Below are 17,399 nucleotides of genomic sequence, written 5' to 3' on the forward strand. Positions count from 1 at the left end.
TTTTTAATTACATGTAAATATTAATAAGGACATCTCAATCTAATTGAAAAGATCTATTGTTGAGAGGAAGACACTCCTAGTAAAGATGAGAATGACTTGTATAACATTCTCCATTAGAATTCTCTCTCTCACAACCTTCAAAACAATTTGTTGTTTCAACTTTGTATTGTACCTCAAATTTACCCCAATAAAGTCCAAAATTTTCATTTTCCTTCTCCCAAGCTAAGCTAGGGAGGTAATTCCATATACCTCCCATAATTCAGATCTCATTTAATTTACTAACTGCAAAGAGCTCCCCCACTTCTTCCTGCATGTCCTAGACCACATTTTTTCAAAAAGAGATAGATGATTTATTTCGTGTCATATATCTTTATTTTGTGTATATGGGTAAGTCTTACCATTTCCCTATACTTGTTGTTTGCTTAGGGTGTGTTTGGTAGCTTGAAAATAATTTCTAGAACTCATTTTCCAGACTTTTGGTGTTTGGCAGTGCCTGAAAATCAACGAAAAACAATTTCCGTTGACCAAGGAAAATAAGGTCATTTTTCTGGAAAATGACTTCCGAATTTTTTTCCGGAAGTCATTTTCCATACTTGACTTCAACAATTTTTTTGCCAAAATGGCCACATATGTTACTTTTTAAAAGAAATATTATTATTTTATATATTATTATTTTATATAATTATTATTATTATTTTATATTTTAAAGTAATAATTAAAATATAAAATTATACGATTTAATTCATTTTCCAGAAAATGAACCAAACACACAAACACAGTTTTCCAGAATGCAACCAAACACCGAAAATGTACCTATTTTTCGGAAAATGACTCATTTCCAGAAGTTATTTTCCTGCTTTCCAAACACACCCTTAGCTTATTGTGTATTTCTTTATGCTAGTGTCTAGTTGCTTGTGATTGCATATTATGTGTCATAACCTCCAATCCCTTGAGGATGACATTTCACACTCATACACTGACCATCACTCATTTTTGCTACATGTACCATGGATCAATTGACATCATTTTTATAAACATTCAGTATTCTTTTAACCTTAATTTGTTTTTCTAATAATCATATAATATTTTTTTTTAATGAATTTGAGTTTATAAACATATATTTTTTATACATTAATTTTATTCTAAAAAGCATAATACCTAGTTTGTGCGTGCACAACTTGACGTGTAATTTATTTTATATTTATTACTGAAACAATTGTCCTTTTTTTTTTCTCATCTTTTTTTTCTCATTCATCTCTCCTAGGTGGTTTGAAAAAATTCCTCAGTTGAAGATCAAATGCTCTAATTAAGGACAATGTTTTTGGATCAAATTAAATTAAAATGTATACACTACTGAATTGTGATAATTCATTTGGNACTACTGAATTGTGATAATTCATTTGGGTTGCCCCAAATTTGTTATCACCTCAAACTTATTTACCTATCAATCATTATTGATCCACACAGCTGTGTGGACTATACTATCAAATAATATACATTCAGTATAAAAATAATGTACTTTTAGTATATTAAAATGGAAGAGTTAATGTCATATGGGGATCTCCGAGCATAGCAGTTTTGTCACGTTTAATCTTAAACTTTCAAATTAAACATCTGTGGCCCTTCAACTTTCAAATTGTTACCATTTGCAATACAAGTTAACGACACATGGTCTACCATGATCCTCCTGGAAGGATCACGACTGGTTAAAATTTGATAGTTGAAGGACCATGAGTGGTTCACTTGGACTATGGATGGTAACAATTTGAAATTTAAAGGATCACAAGTGATCAATTTGAAAGTTTAGAATTAAATGTGACAAAACTATTAGATTCGAAAGACCTAGATGGTATTAGCTCTAAAATGGAAGGTATATTATTTAAGTGCTGAATATTGAATTGAGCTGTGTAACTTAATTAAAATTTTAAGCAGTTAGAGAGACAATTGTTCGACATTGTGTTTTCAATTTATTGTACGACCTAGTACTATTCTCTGTGAATGATAGTGATAGTTGCTGTGGAACGAAATTGAGAGCTTAGTCATTAGTATCCTAAACAAGATTTGTGTCATGGGAACAACTAGCATTGTAATCCAAATCGTGTTGATGAGAAGCTGTCTGATCAGTTTTTGGACGCATTCAGAACCCAACACAGGGCTCCCCATAATCATAGTGGGAGAATTGTAGTAAAAGATAAAATCCATGAAATCAACAATAAAAGACGCATGCAAAATATGGATATCAATGAACGCACATGATCATGCAGAATTGTGGTAGAGGCGGCGTTAAAGTTTTGTGGGATCAATAATTTTATTTGGGAAAATGTTTTTTCCATAAGTCTTTTTCTCGTAAGGTAACTTTTATTCATTGGGTGTTCATAAATTTGTTAATTAAAAAAAATAGATTATAATCAAATATTGAAAAATCGAATCAAATTTTAATTGTAAAATAAATAAATTTTGAAGATGCATCATGCATTGTAAAATTAGAATTAGAAATTAAACCGACAAATTTTAATTTCTTTGTAATTTTTGGTAGAAATCAAATATTCTAAATAGTGCTACAATATTTTCTGTGTCAAAACAGGGTGAGTTCAATATAGTACAACTGTACAAGCGACATACAAATGATTTTTTATACATATTATTATCTAACATAAAAGCATACCAGTCCTTTAGGTATTATGCTCGGAGCTCATTTGGTTCAACCATTGTTGTTGAATGAATTATTGTGGATAAAGAAATCCCTAATTTAAGGAATAAAATTAGATAAAGTAGTAAAAATTATGATGTAGTCGGGGTTGAATACTCTCATTGTCTTAATTTGTTTTTTTAATAAGCATATAATACTATTTTTTTTTTTATGAATTTGAGTTTATAAACATATATTTTTTATACATTAATTTTATTCTAAAAAAAAATAATAATAGATTCACTATCCAATGATTCCAATCCCAGTAGAGTGTATTCTTAAACCCTAAAATTTAAATGATAAAAGATAGGGTTAAGACGAGTGTAAAGTGTATTTATAAATCCTAAACTAATAAAATTAAGACATGTGTAAAGTGTATTCTTAAACCCTAAACCCATCAAAAATAGAATTAAGAAAGCTATAAATATCCAAGTAACCTAAGTACCAAGCGATCTCCCACTCTACTCATACAAAATTAATCACAAAACCCTATCCTATTCCACTCAGCTCGCTCCTACGTAAATATGGAGAAGAGAATTGGTGATCGCTTTCAACCTAAGGACTATGAGTTGCTTACGATTCTCCTCCGTTTTGTTATTGGGATGGGTTGTCATAGAACAAATATTCGCCATGAAGATCTGTACGGAGACAAAGATCCATGGGAGATTTTCCGGTGGGATTGTAATGAGAAACATCAGTACTTTTTCACTCAGTTGAAGAGGAAATCGAAGACTATGAAGGGATCAAGGATTAATCGCACGGTGGGGAAGAGTGCGGGGACATGGCACGGTCAAGATAAAGGAAAGCCAATAATTGACAAGAAAACCGGGGCGCTGTTAGGGTATAAGCGGAGCTTCCTTTACCAGAACAAAATGGAACCTGAGCAAGATAGACAATGGCTTCTCAAAGAGTTTTATCTCAATGATGAGGCGATCAGGAAAGCTACGGAGACGTATCCTAAACTGGAAGATACAAAGGATTTCGTGCTCTGTAGGCTACAAAGAAAAAAGAGAGCCGGTGGTGAACCTCAAGAAATCAAATATGTTCCCGTTGAGACCATAGTGCAAATCTTGCTCCAGGGTGCTGCAGATTCCACGGCCACATTACCGACTATTGAGAAAAAATTTGATAACTATTGTTATATCAACCCTACGGCCACGGCCACGGCGACATTACCGACTACTGAGGAAAATTTTGATAACAATTATTATATCAACCCTACAGAGGAGAATTTGGCCACGACGACATTACCGACTACTGAGGAAAATTTTGATAATCATTATTATATCAACCCTACAGAGGAGATTTCGGCACAAGTACAACCGCAACCTTCTGTGCTAGGGGAGAATAACGGCGATGATATGAGTTTATATTTCGATTGCAATATTCTGAATGAGGATCCCGAAATGCTTGCTATGCAACAACGTTGGTTGGAGGGCAATAATGATATTTGTATGGACGACCTTACGGGCCCTTCACTCGAAGAGATGTTGCAAGAACTAGCTGCAGCTCCCTTGCCGCAACCATCTATGCAGGCCAGTGAGAAAGATGACTACACTACAGTCTTCTACCCATTTTGATGCCTCATACATTTCTTAGCTTCTTCTTTCTTACTGTATGTAAAGGATTACATGTAGTTGTTTGTTGTTTATACAACTTTGTATAAGTTTCTTTTCTTTAGTTACATGTTACAAGGTAGGTAGGGATGGTCCAAACATTTTATAGGCCCAAGCCTGGGCAAAAAATTTGAAGAAGAAGAATCGACAGAAATGTTTTTTTAAGTACAATGAACAGAAATGTTAAGTTATGTGATTATGTTAAGTACTCTCTTCTATCTTTTGATACCCTGGGACGCTATTTAAATGAGATAGAAAGAGGGGGGGCGCGGAGCAGCACTCCATACCGGAAGGTCATGCAAAAAATTAGTCGGTATGACATTGTATTGCGGTGACCGAGCGAAAGAGGGGCCAGATTTGGGTTGGGGTATAGAGCCATAAGCGCGGTGGGGGGGTGACAGAGGACGTGCTCGTACGGTTCATATAAGGATATGATAAAGTCTTTTTTTCTTGGGAACTTTCAGTCCTCTATATTCGAAATGGCTTTATGCCGTGTTGGTTATGTTTCTATCTATTCTAAGTTATATATCCCTTTGGATTCTTAACAATCGCAGGCCCTTGCTCAGGACAGGCCCTGTTGTTACCTATCAAACCCACCAACTTGGTTGCAAATTATTGTGTGAATCATATCATGGTCCACATAGTGTTGTGTGGATCATAACAAAAAGTACGTTTTAATATATATACTAAATGTATATTATTTGTGTACTAAATGTACATTATATAATATTATGTACATTCAGTACACAAATAATGTACATCCCATGAATACAATGTACATTTTTAATATAGTAAAGTACATTATTTTTATAATAATGTACATTATTGAGTTAATTCCATTTTTGGTCCTAGATTTATAGGTGACAATCCACTTTTAGTTTTTTTTTTTAATTATTAAAACATCAGCTTTTGATCCTATTATCATTATTATGGCATGACGATTTTTGGTCTTTTATCAACAAATTAGTTTAAATATCGTTAAATACAATGACATTTATGTCTTCAATTAATAAAAAATATAGCAGTTCAACATACTTTTTATAAAAAAGATTGAAATGTCTTTGTATTTAACGATATTTCAACGATTTTGTTGCTGAAGGACTAAGATTGGTCATGTCACAATAATACTAGGACCAAATGAGGATATCCTAATAAAAAGGACTAAAAGTGGATTGTCACCTATAAATCTAGGACTAAAAATTGAATTAACTCAACATTATTTGATAGTAGGGTGTTAACTTTGATTGGAGTTAGGTTGACTTTCAAATTTAAGTTTAATCTCACTAATTTATTTGGGACCCACCAATTGCATGCACTCCCATTGTCTGATCTGAATGATAAGATTCTGTCACGGTATCTTATAGTGTAATAGTCCGCAACGTCAACCATACTAGGTAGATCTTGTGGGACTTAAGAGCTGAGGGTGTTGATGAGAATTATGAGTTTGTTGTTTTCTATACAAAATGTCATTTCCCACCTAATAGATTATAGGATTGGTGAATTTTATTTAACCATCCAAATTAAATGAAAGCTGCAAACAAACTAAACTTCATTATTTAACACAGATTACAGAGGAAGAAAATTGTGCAGCATTGAAACATCCAAGAAGAAGTGTTGTTGATGCATTAATTAATGAATTTATCATCATTCAATTCTAACAAGTTTCTTTGTCTGTCATCATCCTTGTGTTGAGCTAGCACACTTGGGATGTAGGCCGAAATCGCAATGCTTGCATAGAAAAGACCATCCATATCCCATCTCCTTGCATCCATTGCAGAGATACACGTTGCGATGAGCAAGAGCGAGGTCGTGTTCAGTGTGGACTTCATCTCCTCCTCGTCCTTTCTCGGTCGTCTGACCCTGCAACTTCTTCACGTGCTCCTTGGTAAACGGGAAGGCGCTCGAGCCATGTGTTTCGATGAGTTGCCTGACTTGTGTATTCACTGTGAGGCCACAGGGTCCTATGGCTATGGCTGCTGGTATGCCTCCAATGGCTACTCTGAATCTTTGCAGCAGAAACTTGTTGCTCTCATCACCAAAGGGGAGGGCTAGCCATGGCATGCCTGAGAAGAAGTCATCAAAGGAGGATTGATCATGATCACTTGAGATGAAAATCACTTCAAATGATTCTCCTTCTCCATCATCTTTGGCCTTGATTTCTTGGTATGCCTTCACAAGTTTTGGCAGAAATTCTTGGCATGGAAGGCTCCATTTTGCTGCGAAGTAGAGCAGAATGTTCTTTCCAACCAGCTCCGAAACAGGAACCTAAACCGAATTAGTAACTGTTATGAAAGTAAAGAGAGAATTTCTGAATATGTTGTCTTATACTGTCATATAGAAAAGAGAAGAGAATAAGACTACGAATAGAAAATAAGTTTCCATATGCCTACCTACCTAAATCTAAGACTGCCTAATCTATAAAGATTCCATATATTAAATATATATTCCATAAGGGTAACCTTTCCAAGTTCCAACTCACTTAAATTCAGTTCAGCATTACCTTAGAACCATCCTTTGAGATAACAAAATCTCTAGCTGCAGAAACCAGGATGGATTCCAATGTCTGAGCTTCAAGTTTCGCCTTCTTCATGTTCGCCAGTTGCACGAGCTTTTCTCGTGTAAAAGGAAAGGCCTCTTCTCCGTGTTCCTCTACAATTTCAACCACATTAGGGCTCACCGTCTTCCCATCTGGCCCGATTACAACCAGCTGAGGAAGCCATTTATTCTCAAAGTACCTGCCAAGCCTCCTGCAATTCTCGTCTTTAAAGGGCAATGCTAGCCATGGCATGGCTTCGAAACCTTCCCTGAACTCTTCGACTTTATCATCTAGAGATACTAACACAATTTCGAAGCTCTCCCGTTTGAGATTTTTGTATGCCTCAATTAGTCTCGAGGTAAACTTCCTGCAGCCACTGTGAGAACTCATAGCAAAATACAGACCAACTGTTTTGCCTTCAAGCTCTGACACAGAAATCTGGCAATGGGAATAGGAATGGGAATGGTTATAGCACAGATCATCACAAGTTTTCGATCTAATATGATGGGTTTAACAAAAAAACATTACCTTATTCCCACGATTTGAGATCAAATAGTCACGAGAACCATAGACTAACAGAGACTGCAAGGACTGATCCTGTTTAGCTCTCTCTTCTTCCTCTCTCAAGTAACGAATTCTTTCTGGTGTAAACGGATACCCCTCGGCCCCAAAATGCTTGACGAGCCTAATCCCTTCACCGCTCGAAACCTTGCCTGTTTCATCCAGTATCACTAGATGTGGAATTGCCCTCACTTTGAATGTCTGCTTCAGAGTTTTACGCGTCTCAACATCAGAGAAAGGAACAGCCAGCCATGGCATTTTCTCAAAGTAGCTGTGAAATGATGCTTCATCTTTGTCAGATGAAACAAACACCACTTCAAAATCTCCTCTGGGTAAAAGGGCTTCATATGTTTCCACCAAATTTGTTGTAAATTGTTGGCATGGACCACACCATGAACCAGAAAAATATAGGCCTACTATCTTCCCTGTAATACAACTGACCTTAACCTACAGGCAAACACGAAACCACTATATTCATCATGCTACACAAACACGAGAACCTGTTTTCACATGTATCAGTTCACTAGATATAGCAAAAACGAAGAAACTAAAACCCGAGACTCTAACTTATTCATACCATATACAATGTTGATGAAAATAGTGAATCATAAAGATACCTGTTCGCCATTTCCTCTTTGTATGAGGTAATCTCTATCCATTGAAGACAGCAGAGATACGAGGTCACAAGAACAGCTCTTCCCATCGCTTCCCTCAGCCATGTTTTGCTGATTCGTTATCCGAAAATCTGGATAGGACACTCTGTGGAAGAAATCTGCAAAGCTGATATAAGCCAAAGCCTCAACTACCCTGTGGAACAGGGCAAAGTTTTACACAAAGACATGGTAAAGACAAGGGAAGACTAGGACACATGAATATAATATAGGTCAACTTCATATTTTTTTAAGCACACTGCCTGCAGCTCACAGGTAATTGCTGCAATGGCCTCCAAATGGTTAAACCTTAAATTTTCTGGTCTTTTTTAAAGAATTGTTTAGGAAGTGCCTAATGATATTATATTCAAGATACTCATCTCAAGAGGGCCATATAATAGTGACAAATTGTATATAGAATTAAGGGGGCAGCCAGGGGAATCTTCATTCCTTATGATTTAAGAATGCACAACACATTCTTCTTTTGTCTTCAATGCAAAAATATGCATGAAAGAATATAGTAGTTGTAACTAAAGCAATTACATCACATCTCACTCTAGTCAATCCCACAATTTCCCTTTTTAAACTAGACTCACAACTCAAATTTTCATTCAGATGCTCATGCATGCCCATCACTTGTAATGTTTTGGAACTTTGCTATCAATGTTATTGGCAAAGCGGGCCGGCAAGACGGGTCAACCCACCATCTGCACAGGTCTAGAATATACCAACCCACAATGACCAGCTAACATTACAAATAAAATTTAAAAAAAAAAAAAAAAAAAAGAAGCACTACTATGTAATTTAAAAGACTGATAGTTAGGCAGTAAAATAGTAAGTCAATAAACTTATAAACCCAGATAATTCAAGATGAAATTAATACATAGTTTAAAAATCAAAAGGCCAAATTTTAAATAGAGGTAGGCCAAATTTGCCCACCTCTTGGCAGGTTTCTAAATCCCTAACTCACCCTACCTTATTATGTGGACCATAAAAAGAGTAAATTATTTGTGTACTGAATTTACATTATACAAAATAATGTACTTTTAGTACCCAAATAATGTATTTTTTCTGAATATAACATACATTTTTAATATATACTAAAAGTACATTATTTGTATACTGAATGTATATTATTTGCTAGTATACAAAATAATGTACTTTCAATATTCAAATAATGTATTTTTTATTTATGATCTACACAGCTGTGTAAATTATGATCCACACAATAATGCTCCTTATGTGATAAGGCGAGCCGACCTATCAATATCAATTATGTTCAGACTACAGAGTATCTATGTCTCAATCATCTAGAGATCTGTCCAACTCAAAGACAAAACTATCAGAAAACCAGTTTTATTAGGGATACATCACACAAAGGGTTGATACAGCATTAACCTAGTACTCCATAATAAACATGATGGGATATAAGAATTAAACTGCTCAGCATATGCAAATATGGCAACAATAACAATCCACAGACCTCGAAGAACTTCTTAAGCTTTCTTACAAACTTCACCATCGCAAACCCAGCCCTCCTTTGTTTCCTCATCGTCTTTCTGGCTCTCCTCTTCTGCGGGCTCTTCCTTTTTATCTTCCAAAGCACATTTCGGGTGGAGGTCAAAGTCACAATCATCACAATAGAATGACCAACCTTGTCCCCCATCATTGCATCCATCACAATTATAATGCTGGCGTCTTGTAAGCAAAAGCTCATGTTCTTCATGAAGGGGATGATTCACTTTCTCAGGCCACCCCTTTGCCATCTCTTCATATTCTGCTTCAAGCTCCTTCAAACGCTCTTCCGTGAAGGGATAAGCATCAGCACCATGACTCATCACCAAATTTCTGGCTTCAGTGGTGAGAGTTCGGCCTGTTCTTCCAATGGCAACTAACATTGGGATTCCACGAACTTTGAATAGGCGACTCAAAGATCCCTTCCTATCATCGCCAAAAGGAATAGCCAGCCATGGCATCTTAGAAAAGAATTCGTCAAAGGAGGACTGATCTCTGTCACTGGAGATGAAAATCACTTCAAATGCATCATCCTTTGCTTTGATCTTGTGGTATGCCTCTACGAGTTTTGGTAGAAAAGCACGGCAAGGAGGACACCAATGAGCAGAGAAGTATAGGAGTATATTTTTTCCAACAAGATCTGATACTGGGATCTGCAATATTTTCATCACTTATCAGAATTTGACAATTTGTAATAGCAAGGTAAGGCATATATATTCTGTACCAACTTCACCATAAATTCCAAAACACAACAGCAAGCACATAATAAGTATATATTCATGTCAAGATTGACTCTATATAGAAGATTAGTAACACTAGCTAAGCACAAGTGTGTAAGGTACCCAAGTATGAAATATCTCACCTTCACTCCATCTTTACCAATGACAAAGTCAGCTTCTCCTTTAACCAAAATTGACTCTAGCGTCTGTTTTTCTTTCTTAGCCTTCTCTATCTCTTCAACCTCAGCAAACTTCTCAGGAGTAAAAGGATAGACCAGGGCGCCATGCTCTTCTACGGCTTCAGCAACGTTAGACTGAAGAGTCTTCCCATCTGGCCCAATGATGACTAGGGTAGGCAGTGAAGAGAGCTCAAAGTACCGCACTAGCTTCTCGCAGCTTCTGTCTCCTAAAGGAACAGAAAACCAAGGCAAGCTTTCAAAAGCTTCCTTGAAAGATTCCTCATCATCATCAAGGGGTATCATCACAATCTCAAAGTTTGCATTCTTTTCTTTTAATTCCTGATAAACTTCACGCAGCTTTGGAGTAAAATCAGAGCATCCACCGTACGTAGCCACTGAGAAATATAGGCCCACAGTCTTGCCTTCAAGAATATCAACAGGTACCTTGAAAATACAACATAAATAAAATCAATATAAAGTTGAATTCCTAAGGAGAATGCTGATTGAACCAAGGAAGGGTAGGACATGGGAATCTCAATGACGAAGAGCATTTTAAAAGCCATACCTTCTTCCCATCAGCTGCAATCACATAGTCACGTGATGTCGAAACTAGGACAGTTTTCAAAGATTGTTCCCTCTTAGCTGCATCTTCTGCATCTTTGATTTCTTTGACCCTCTCTAGAGTAAAAGGGTAAGCTTCCACCCCATGTTCAAGAACAATATCAACGCCATCTTCAGTTGTTACTTTTCCACTTTCATCAAGGATCACAAGGTGGGGTATTCCCCTAACATTGAATAAGTCATCCAGCTTCTTACGAGTGGCGGTATCAGAGAATGGGACTGCAGTCCAAGGCATTTTACCAAAGTATTCCTTAAAAGATTCCTCATCCTCATCAGCAGACACAAATACAACTTCAAAGTTGCCTTTGGGAAGGAGTTCATTATACACTGTTACTAAATTTGGGGTGAATCGCTGGCAAGGACCACACCACGATGCTGAGAAGTATATCCCAATCTTCTTCCCCTTCAAATCATCAACTTTAACCTGAGAAAAGAAATTAAAATTCAAGGATACAACTCACCTCTTGAATATATATATTCAGGAAATAAAATTTCCACTCTTGGTTCCATATTCAATTCAGTCCTTAAAGACAAGATTGATGTGCCAAACAAAATAAGATCAGTGAAGCATTAATTGACTATGACTGCAATTCATTTCTCATCAATGCAACCCAAACTATTCGATATACTACTTCAGTAAGAATTGAAAAATAATACTCAAATAATCAAAATAAGCAAAATATTGAAGACTTCAATTTCAGTTGGCAACTAAACTACTAATGGCATAAAGTCGCAGATGGAAGCAATCAATTTCAGGAACTTAATAGTGTGAAATGATATGCATTTCTGCTGTGTGGATCTAGACTAAAAGTGTTACCCTACAGTATTGGGTAAAAGTAGGCCCTCACATCAGATTCTTCCACAACTTACAGAAAATTTTATTAAAAGTCTCATAACCCACAGGAAACCTTAAGGTAAGAGAAAGTTTAACTGTCAAGTGTCAAGTATCGAGTTTTCCATACTTAACCAGAAACCATGGAGTTACTAAAGATTCTTCACCGTCAAATTACTACCAAACTAACAGCAGCAGCTCGCAATTAACTTCGTTACAGGATCAACAGAAATTACACACATAAGCAAACACTACAAAATAGTAAAATCTGTAATTAATCGCCAGAAACAAAAACACTCACAGTCAATCGCAAGAAACATATAAAAAAACTTACAATCGACTGATCAAACATGACGCGCCAACAAATCTAACTAAACTGCCTACTTTTCATATAGAAGAATTGGCGGAAATCACTGAAATGAATACCTGATCACCGGTGTTCCGAATCAGAAAATCTCTGTCTGAAGAGCAGAGGATCGATCGGAGGTCGTGTGCATCGCCTTTCTGCTCCGCCATTGAAGATGCTTTTCTGTCTTCTCCTTTTCGCTTATTGAACTGGAAGTTTGATTATCGGAGTAAGAATGTTTGAGAGAAACTGTGCGATAGAACGAAGAACGGAATGCGATGCTTTATAATGCTTCCACTGGTCTGCGTAGAGACGACGAAGACTGCGCCAAGTCTTTTTCCTCAAGTCGTCCTACGTGGCGAGAAAAATTTTATCTTAATTATTACGGAGTAATTTTTATCAACATAAATTAAATTATTTGAAATCAATATATACTTTTTATTATGACACTTATTAATACAAACAAAATTTTATATGAATTTGATTTTATAGTTTTATTTAATTAAACTTCTGCAATTGAATGAAAATATTTTTTTTAGGTGACAACGTCACTACTATAAGCGGACACTATCTCATTCTTCTAAATCTTGCTCCGCAAACTTAAGCAACTAGGAGCCTTAACATATCTTCTGGAGGAATCTCAAGAACTGTTATTTTCATTTATGCAAATTGACTAATATTGGCGAGAAAATCAACACACTTATTTTCTTCCCTCATAATGTGCGTAAAGATAACATCCTCAAACCCCGAGACAAGGAATTTGCAATCAGAGATGAGCGCAATGTGAACGTAGCTTTTTTCTTTTTAAATAAAAATTGTTTTAATTAATCATGTAATGCGAAAATAACTTTTTTGTTTTTAAATACATTGTTTTAATTAATCATGTAATGTGTGTACATAGCTTTTTTGTTTTTTTTTTAATGTTTTAATTAATCATGTAATGTGAGCATAGCTTTTTTTTTTAAATAAATATTGTTTTAATTAATCATGTAATGTAATGTGTGAACATAGCTTTTTTGTTTTTAAATAAAAATTATTTTATATACGAAGAGCCGAAGACTTCTCAAAAGTCTTCCCCAAGACCCAAGTCCCCCCAACCTAAGCCAACCACGAATTATTTTAGTCTTTTGACACGTGGGGTATTATTAGTTAACCCGGAGGCACGATCCACTTTATCCTCTGACGTGTCGCTTAATAGTTAAGAAACATAACATTTGTAGTACGGAGTATTAAAGAGTAAAAAACAAAAATTTGCAAATTTTATTGTGACAATTCAAGAAAAATCTAAATTAGTTTTATAGAGATATCGAATGTCATAACTCTAAAAATAAAAAATTAAATTAAAAAAAAAACAAACAAAAAACCATATGACATGTCTTGATTGAAGAAAAGAAAATGAATAAAATGATATTGACCATGTTTGGTAAATAATCAACTTAACAGTCAATTTTGATTTATTTAACCACTATTAGATGTTTGACTTGGTTAAAAAATCAATATAAGTGATTGGTTAATAAGCTTTTTGTAACTTCAAAATGCTAAAATTCAAAAGGTTACTCAAAGCAGCATTTTTAATTAGCTTTTTGATAAAAGAAATTATACAAAACAGTTATCAGCTAACAAATAATTTATCAAACAACTTTCTACAATCAACTAATGTTATCAACAAATCATACCTTCCAATCCAAACAACCAATCCAATCAGCTAACAGTCATTTACCAAAAAGGGTCATTCTTTTATATGTATTAATCAAAAAACATATATATCGCATAATTAGGAGTTAAAAAATATAGTAGAAAGTAAAAATGCATATACAATTTAAAATTTAAATTGTGAACATTCAGTATGTTAATAGACACGATCGCACGAATCCACCTTGCAAGGTGGACTCGAGTCAATGGTATAATTATTGATTACTAGGCAAATTATTATGTGGACCGGGGTCTAAAATACACAATTTGCATACTAAATGTTCACAATATACATACTAAATATTCACAATTAAAATTGTAAACATTCAGTATGTCAATATACACGGATCCACCTTGCAAGGTGGGCCCGAGTCCATGATATAACAATATAATTATTGCAAATGGCAATTTATATTGTGGACCACGGTGCACAATGCATTGTGCACTCCGTACGAAAATGAGTTTTGTGTATTCTAGGTAATCGTTCTGTGTATTCTAGGTAATCGTTATGTGTATTCCAGGTAATCATTCTGTATATTCTAGGCAACCGTTCTGTGTATTCATATTAGTAACACATGTTGTGATGTGTTTGTGCATTCGAATGTTTAGGAGGATGAGTTCTATGTATTCTAGGCAACCTTTTTGTGTATTCATGTAGTAACACGCTGTGATGTGTTTGTGCATTCGAATGTTAGGAGGATGAGTTATGTGTATTTTGTGTCAATATTCTGTGTATTCTATGCAACCGTTCTGTGTATTCATGTTAGTAACACATGTTGTGATGTGTTTGTGCATTCGGATGTTAGGATACGCAGAATATAAGCCCAAGTATTATATCTTATGTTCCATGTTTTTCAAATTTCACAATGTTTTTTAAATATTCACCTTTTGTCGTATGTGTCTTTGTGATTTGATGAACTTGTGTGTGTGTTTTGTTATTGCTTCTTTGTCATTATTTTTGTTGTTGTTCAAATTACAGTTATATTTTAATTTAAAAAAAAAATTGTAATAAGATCCGTATGTTACGGCACCGTTTCGGACCAAGGTCTATAATTCCATGGTATAACGATCCATGAAATTATCATTGTGACACACAATTTGGGCAACCTCAACCCACTATAGTAACCGGGCTTGAGTGCTACTGTAGACTGTAGTGGGCTGAATTGCCCATTTGCCACCTCTATTATGAGAATCAAATGTAGACTCATTATACAATGGGTTATAGTTTTTTTTTTTTTTTTTGAGAGACAATGGGTTATAGTTAAAATTGTAAAATAGACTATTGATATATAAGTTTAATTTTAATATAAGTTTTTTTTGAAAACCAATTTAATCGAGTCAATTTAATTTTAATATAAGTTAGATTGACTCGATTTACTTCATCATGTCTTGAGGCGGGCTCATGGGGTTCAGAGTATAGTCAGGCGAAATTGAAAAATTTGAGTTATACAAATTTTAATTTTTAATTTTTTTAAAAAAGCACTCTATTCAAATGCCCCTAAACCAGCTAAAATGTTCAATTGAGTCCAAAATTAACATGATTAAAAAATTAGTGGCGAAAGATCTTAAATTATGAAGTTAATTTAAGATAATTGACAAAAGAATATGTGTTTACTTTGTCTCCTTATCAAAGCTACTAAAGATCCCACATTCTTGAATTTAGAGATACCACTTCAACCCACAAAATATGAAGCCGAGCTAGTAACTGCAGCATAATTCTTATAGTAAAAATTACACGTTCGATTTTTGTCGATACGCTCTCAATCAAGTTCGTCGTATATAATTTTTTTGAATATAAATTACTTCTCTTGTGTGATTTGCATATCATTACACAAGAGCAGAATTAACATAATGCATACATTACCAAAAAAAAATAATAAAAAATCCACTTGAGAAGAATCAGAACCCAATATATAGTTTGCTTAACGTCCTCATTTGCCTCTCCCACCACTTCACCCCAAAACCTTCCTTTATTTCCACTCAAAGAACCCACACATACATACCCCTTATTATAAGGCCAAACCCAAACACAAATTAAACCTTAAAAAAACAAAAACCAATATGTCTCAACAACAATTCCAACCCCAAATTTACCCATACAACAATGTCCCGGTCCACCCAGACACCTCATCTCAATCCTCCTCCTCCTCCTCATCCTCCCATTCAAACGGATCCTTCGGCACAGTGTTCTTGGTCCTCGCCGCGATCCTAGTCGTAAGCGTCCTAGCTTGCATCGCCAACCGCTTCTGCAGCAGAAGAAGCAATAATAGCGACCACCATGATCACCACGCGCCTAAGAACACCATGAAAATCCACGGCCACGGCCCGCGTGGCGATGGAAAGCTGCCGAGAGAGTGGGAGGGGAAAGTGCAGAGCCATGAAGGAGGAGGGGATTTGGAGCTTGGGAAGAGAATTATTGGCTCTTCAAAAGTGGTGGATGAACCATCTACTAGTAGCTTTATGGCACATCGCGATAATAATGGTGGGGGGAAAGGAGGAGGTGCTAGGTTTGCTGTTCATCATATGCAGTTCAAACCCGCCATCAGATCATCATCCTTTGAAAGAATATAGTCCAAATGTTAACGTTAGATAATATAATGATTCTTAATTGGCATGGATCGATATGATGAACTTAATTTAATTACTTGAAATTATGTATGTAAATTTTATCATTACAAAAATATTGTAAACTTGTATTGTATGTGGGGTATTTGGTTTTGGTTATGCATGCTTCAATAAAACATTTAATTTACGTACACTTGGTACAACGTAACTACTTCTTATTGTTTCAATCTTTCAACACATTCAATCTTTTTATGATTACAAAAAATTTGTATGATTACAAAAAATTTCAAAATGCTTAATGTAAAATGAGTAGAATTGTATAATTAAACATTTTAATTAGCCAAAGACCTCATGGTCTAGTGGCACTCGATGCCCTGGGAAACACTCTCACATGGATGATGAGAGTGGGTTCGAGCGAGCCTTACATTGTAACAGAGACAATAGCACTAAAAAAAAACATTTTAATTATTTTATTTAAAATATAAAAATATTTATAATAATATTAAAAATAATGTTATTTATTAATTATTTTTTTACAAAAAATCTCTAGTTTCCCGTGGAAACCAAGGTTGTGAATGTTGTCGGAAACGATTGTGGTCATAAATCATTTTTTGGTCTGTGAAAATGACTTCCGTCGAATTTTGGCGAAAGTCATTTTCCTCCAAAACAATCATATTTTTCCCGTTAACGGAAAATAATTTTTGTTGACTTGATTTTCCAGGCACATCCAAACACTTGAAACCCATAAAATGATTTTCAAAAATAATTTTCCAGGTTTACAAACACACAATAAGTGAAAATGGATGTACTTTTAAGTGATTTTACTTACATTTTTTATTTGCACACTTGTACTAGTTACTTACACTTCACATGTTACT

The 17,399-nt window shown here is 35.1% G+C and overlaps 3 protein-coding genes across 3 annotated transcripts; 1 reads left to right on the top strand and 2 right to left on the bottom strand.

The window, feature by feature from the left end:
* Nucleotides 1-5,825: 5,825 nt before the first annotated feature.
* Nucleotides 5,826-9,111, bottom strand: LOC116026320 (probable nucleoredoxin 1). Its single transcript, XM_031267802.1, has 4 exons — nt 8,020-9,111; nt 7,370-7,849; nt 6,806-7,279; nt 5,826-6,570 (listed from the first exon to the last, which is right to left on the bottom strand). Exons 1-4 carry the CDS (start codon nt 8,119-8,121, stop codon nt 5,983-5,985), a joined length of 1,644 nt encoding a protein of 547 aa, XP_031123662.1. The 5' UTR covers nt 8,122-9,111; the 3' UTR covers nt 5,826-5,982.
* A 151-nt stretch (nt 9,112-9,262) lies between these two features.
* Nucleotides 9,263-12,533, bottom strand: LOC116025333 (probable nucleoredoxin 1). Its single transcript, XM_031266538.1, has 4 exons — nt 12,345-12,533; nt 11,031-11,510; nt 10,430-10,909; nt 9,263-10,220 (listed from the first exon to the last, which is right to left on the bottom strand). The coding sequence occupies exons 1-4, from the start codon at nt 12,432-12,434 to the stop codon at nt 9,549-9,551; spliced, it is 1,722 nt and encodes a 573-aa protein (XP_031122398.1). The 5' UTR covers nt 12,435-12,533; the 3' UTR covers nt 9,263-9,548.
* Nucleotides 12,534-15,909: 3,376 nt separating this feature from the next.
* On the top strand, nt 15,910-16,712 carry LOC116026117. Its single transcript, XM_031267568.1, has one exon. The coding sequence runs from the start codon at nt 16,018-16,020 to the stop codon at nt 16,525-16,527; it is 510 nt and encodes a 169-aa protein (XP_031123428.1). The 5' UTR covers nt 15,910-16,017; the 3' UTR covers nt 16,528-16,712.
* The last annotated feature ends 687 nt before the right edge of the window (nt 16,713-17,399 follow it).

The sequence above is a fragment of the Ipomoea triloba genome, chromosome 7 (assembly GCF_003576645.1).
Source record: "Ipomoea triloba cultivar NCNSP0323 chromosome 7, ASM357664v1".
NCBI classification, from domain to species: Eukaryota; Viridiplantae; Streptophyta; class Magnoliopsida; order Solanales; family Convolvulaceae; genus Ipomoea; species Ipomoea triloba.

Coding starts and splice junctions, on each gene's coding strand:
- LOC116026320 (XM_031267802.1), bottom strand. CDS start 8,121: ATGGCTGAGGGAAGCGATGGGAAGAGCTGTTCTTGTGACCTCGTATCT. Junction 7,280..7,369: donor TCTCAAATCGTGGGAATAAG/GTAATGTTTTTT, acceptor TCCCATTGCCAG/ATTTCTGTGTCAGAGCTTGA. Junction 6,571..6,805: donor TCTCAAAGGATGGTTCTAAG/GTAATGCTGAAC, acceptor AATTCGGTTTAG/GTTCCTGTTTCGGAGCTGGT.
- LOC116025333 (XM_031266538.1), bottom strand. CDS start 12,434: ATGGCGGAGCAGAAAGGCGATGCACACGACCTCCGATCGATCCTCTGC. Junction 11,511..12,344: donor TTCGGAACACCGGTGATCAG/GTATTCATTTCA, acceptor TTCTTTTCTCAG/GTTAAAGTTGATGATTTGAA. Junction 10,221..10,429: donor TTGGTAAAGATGGAGTGAAG/GTGAGATATTTC, acceptor AAAATATTGCAG/ATCCCAGTATCAGATCTTGT.
- LOC116026117 (XM_031267568.1), top strand. CDS start 16,018: ATGTCTCAACAACAATTCCAACCCCAAATTTACCCATACAACAATGTC.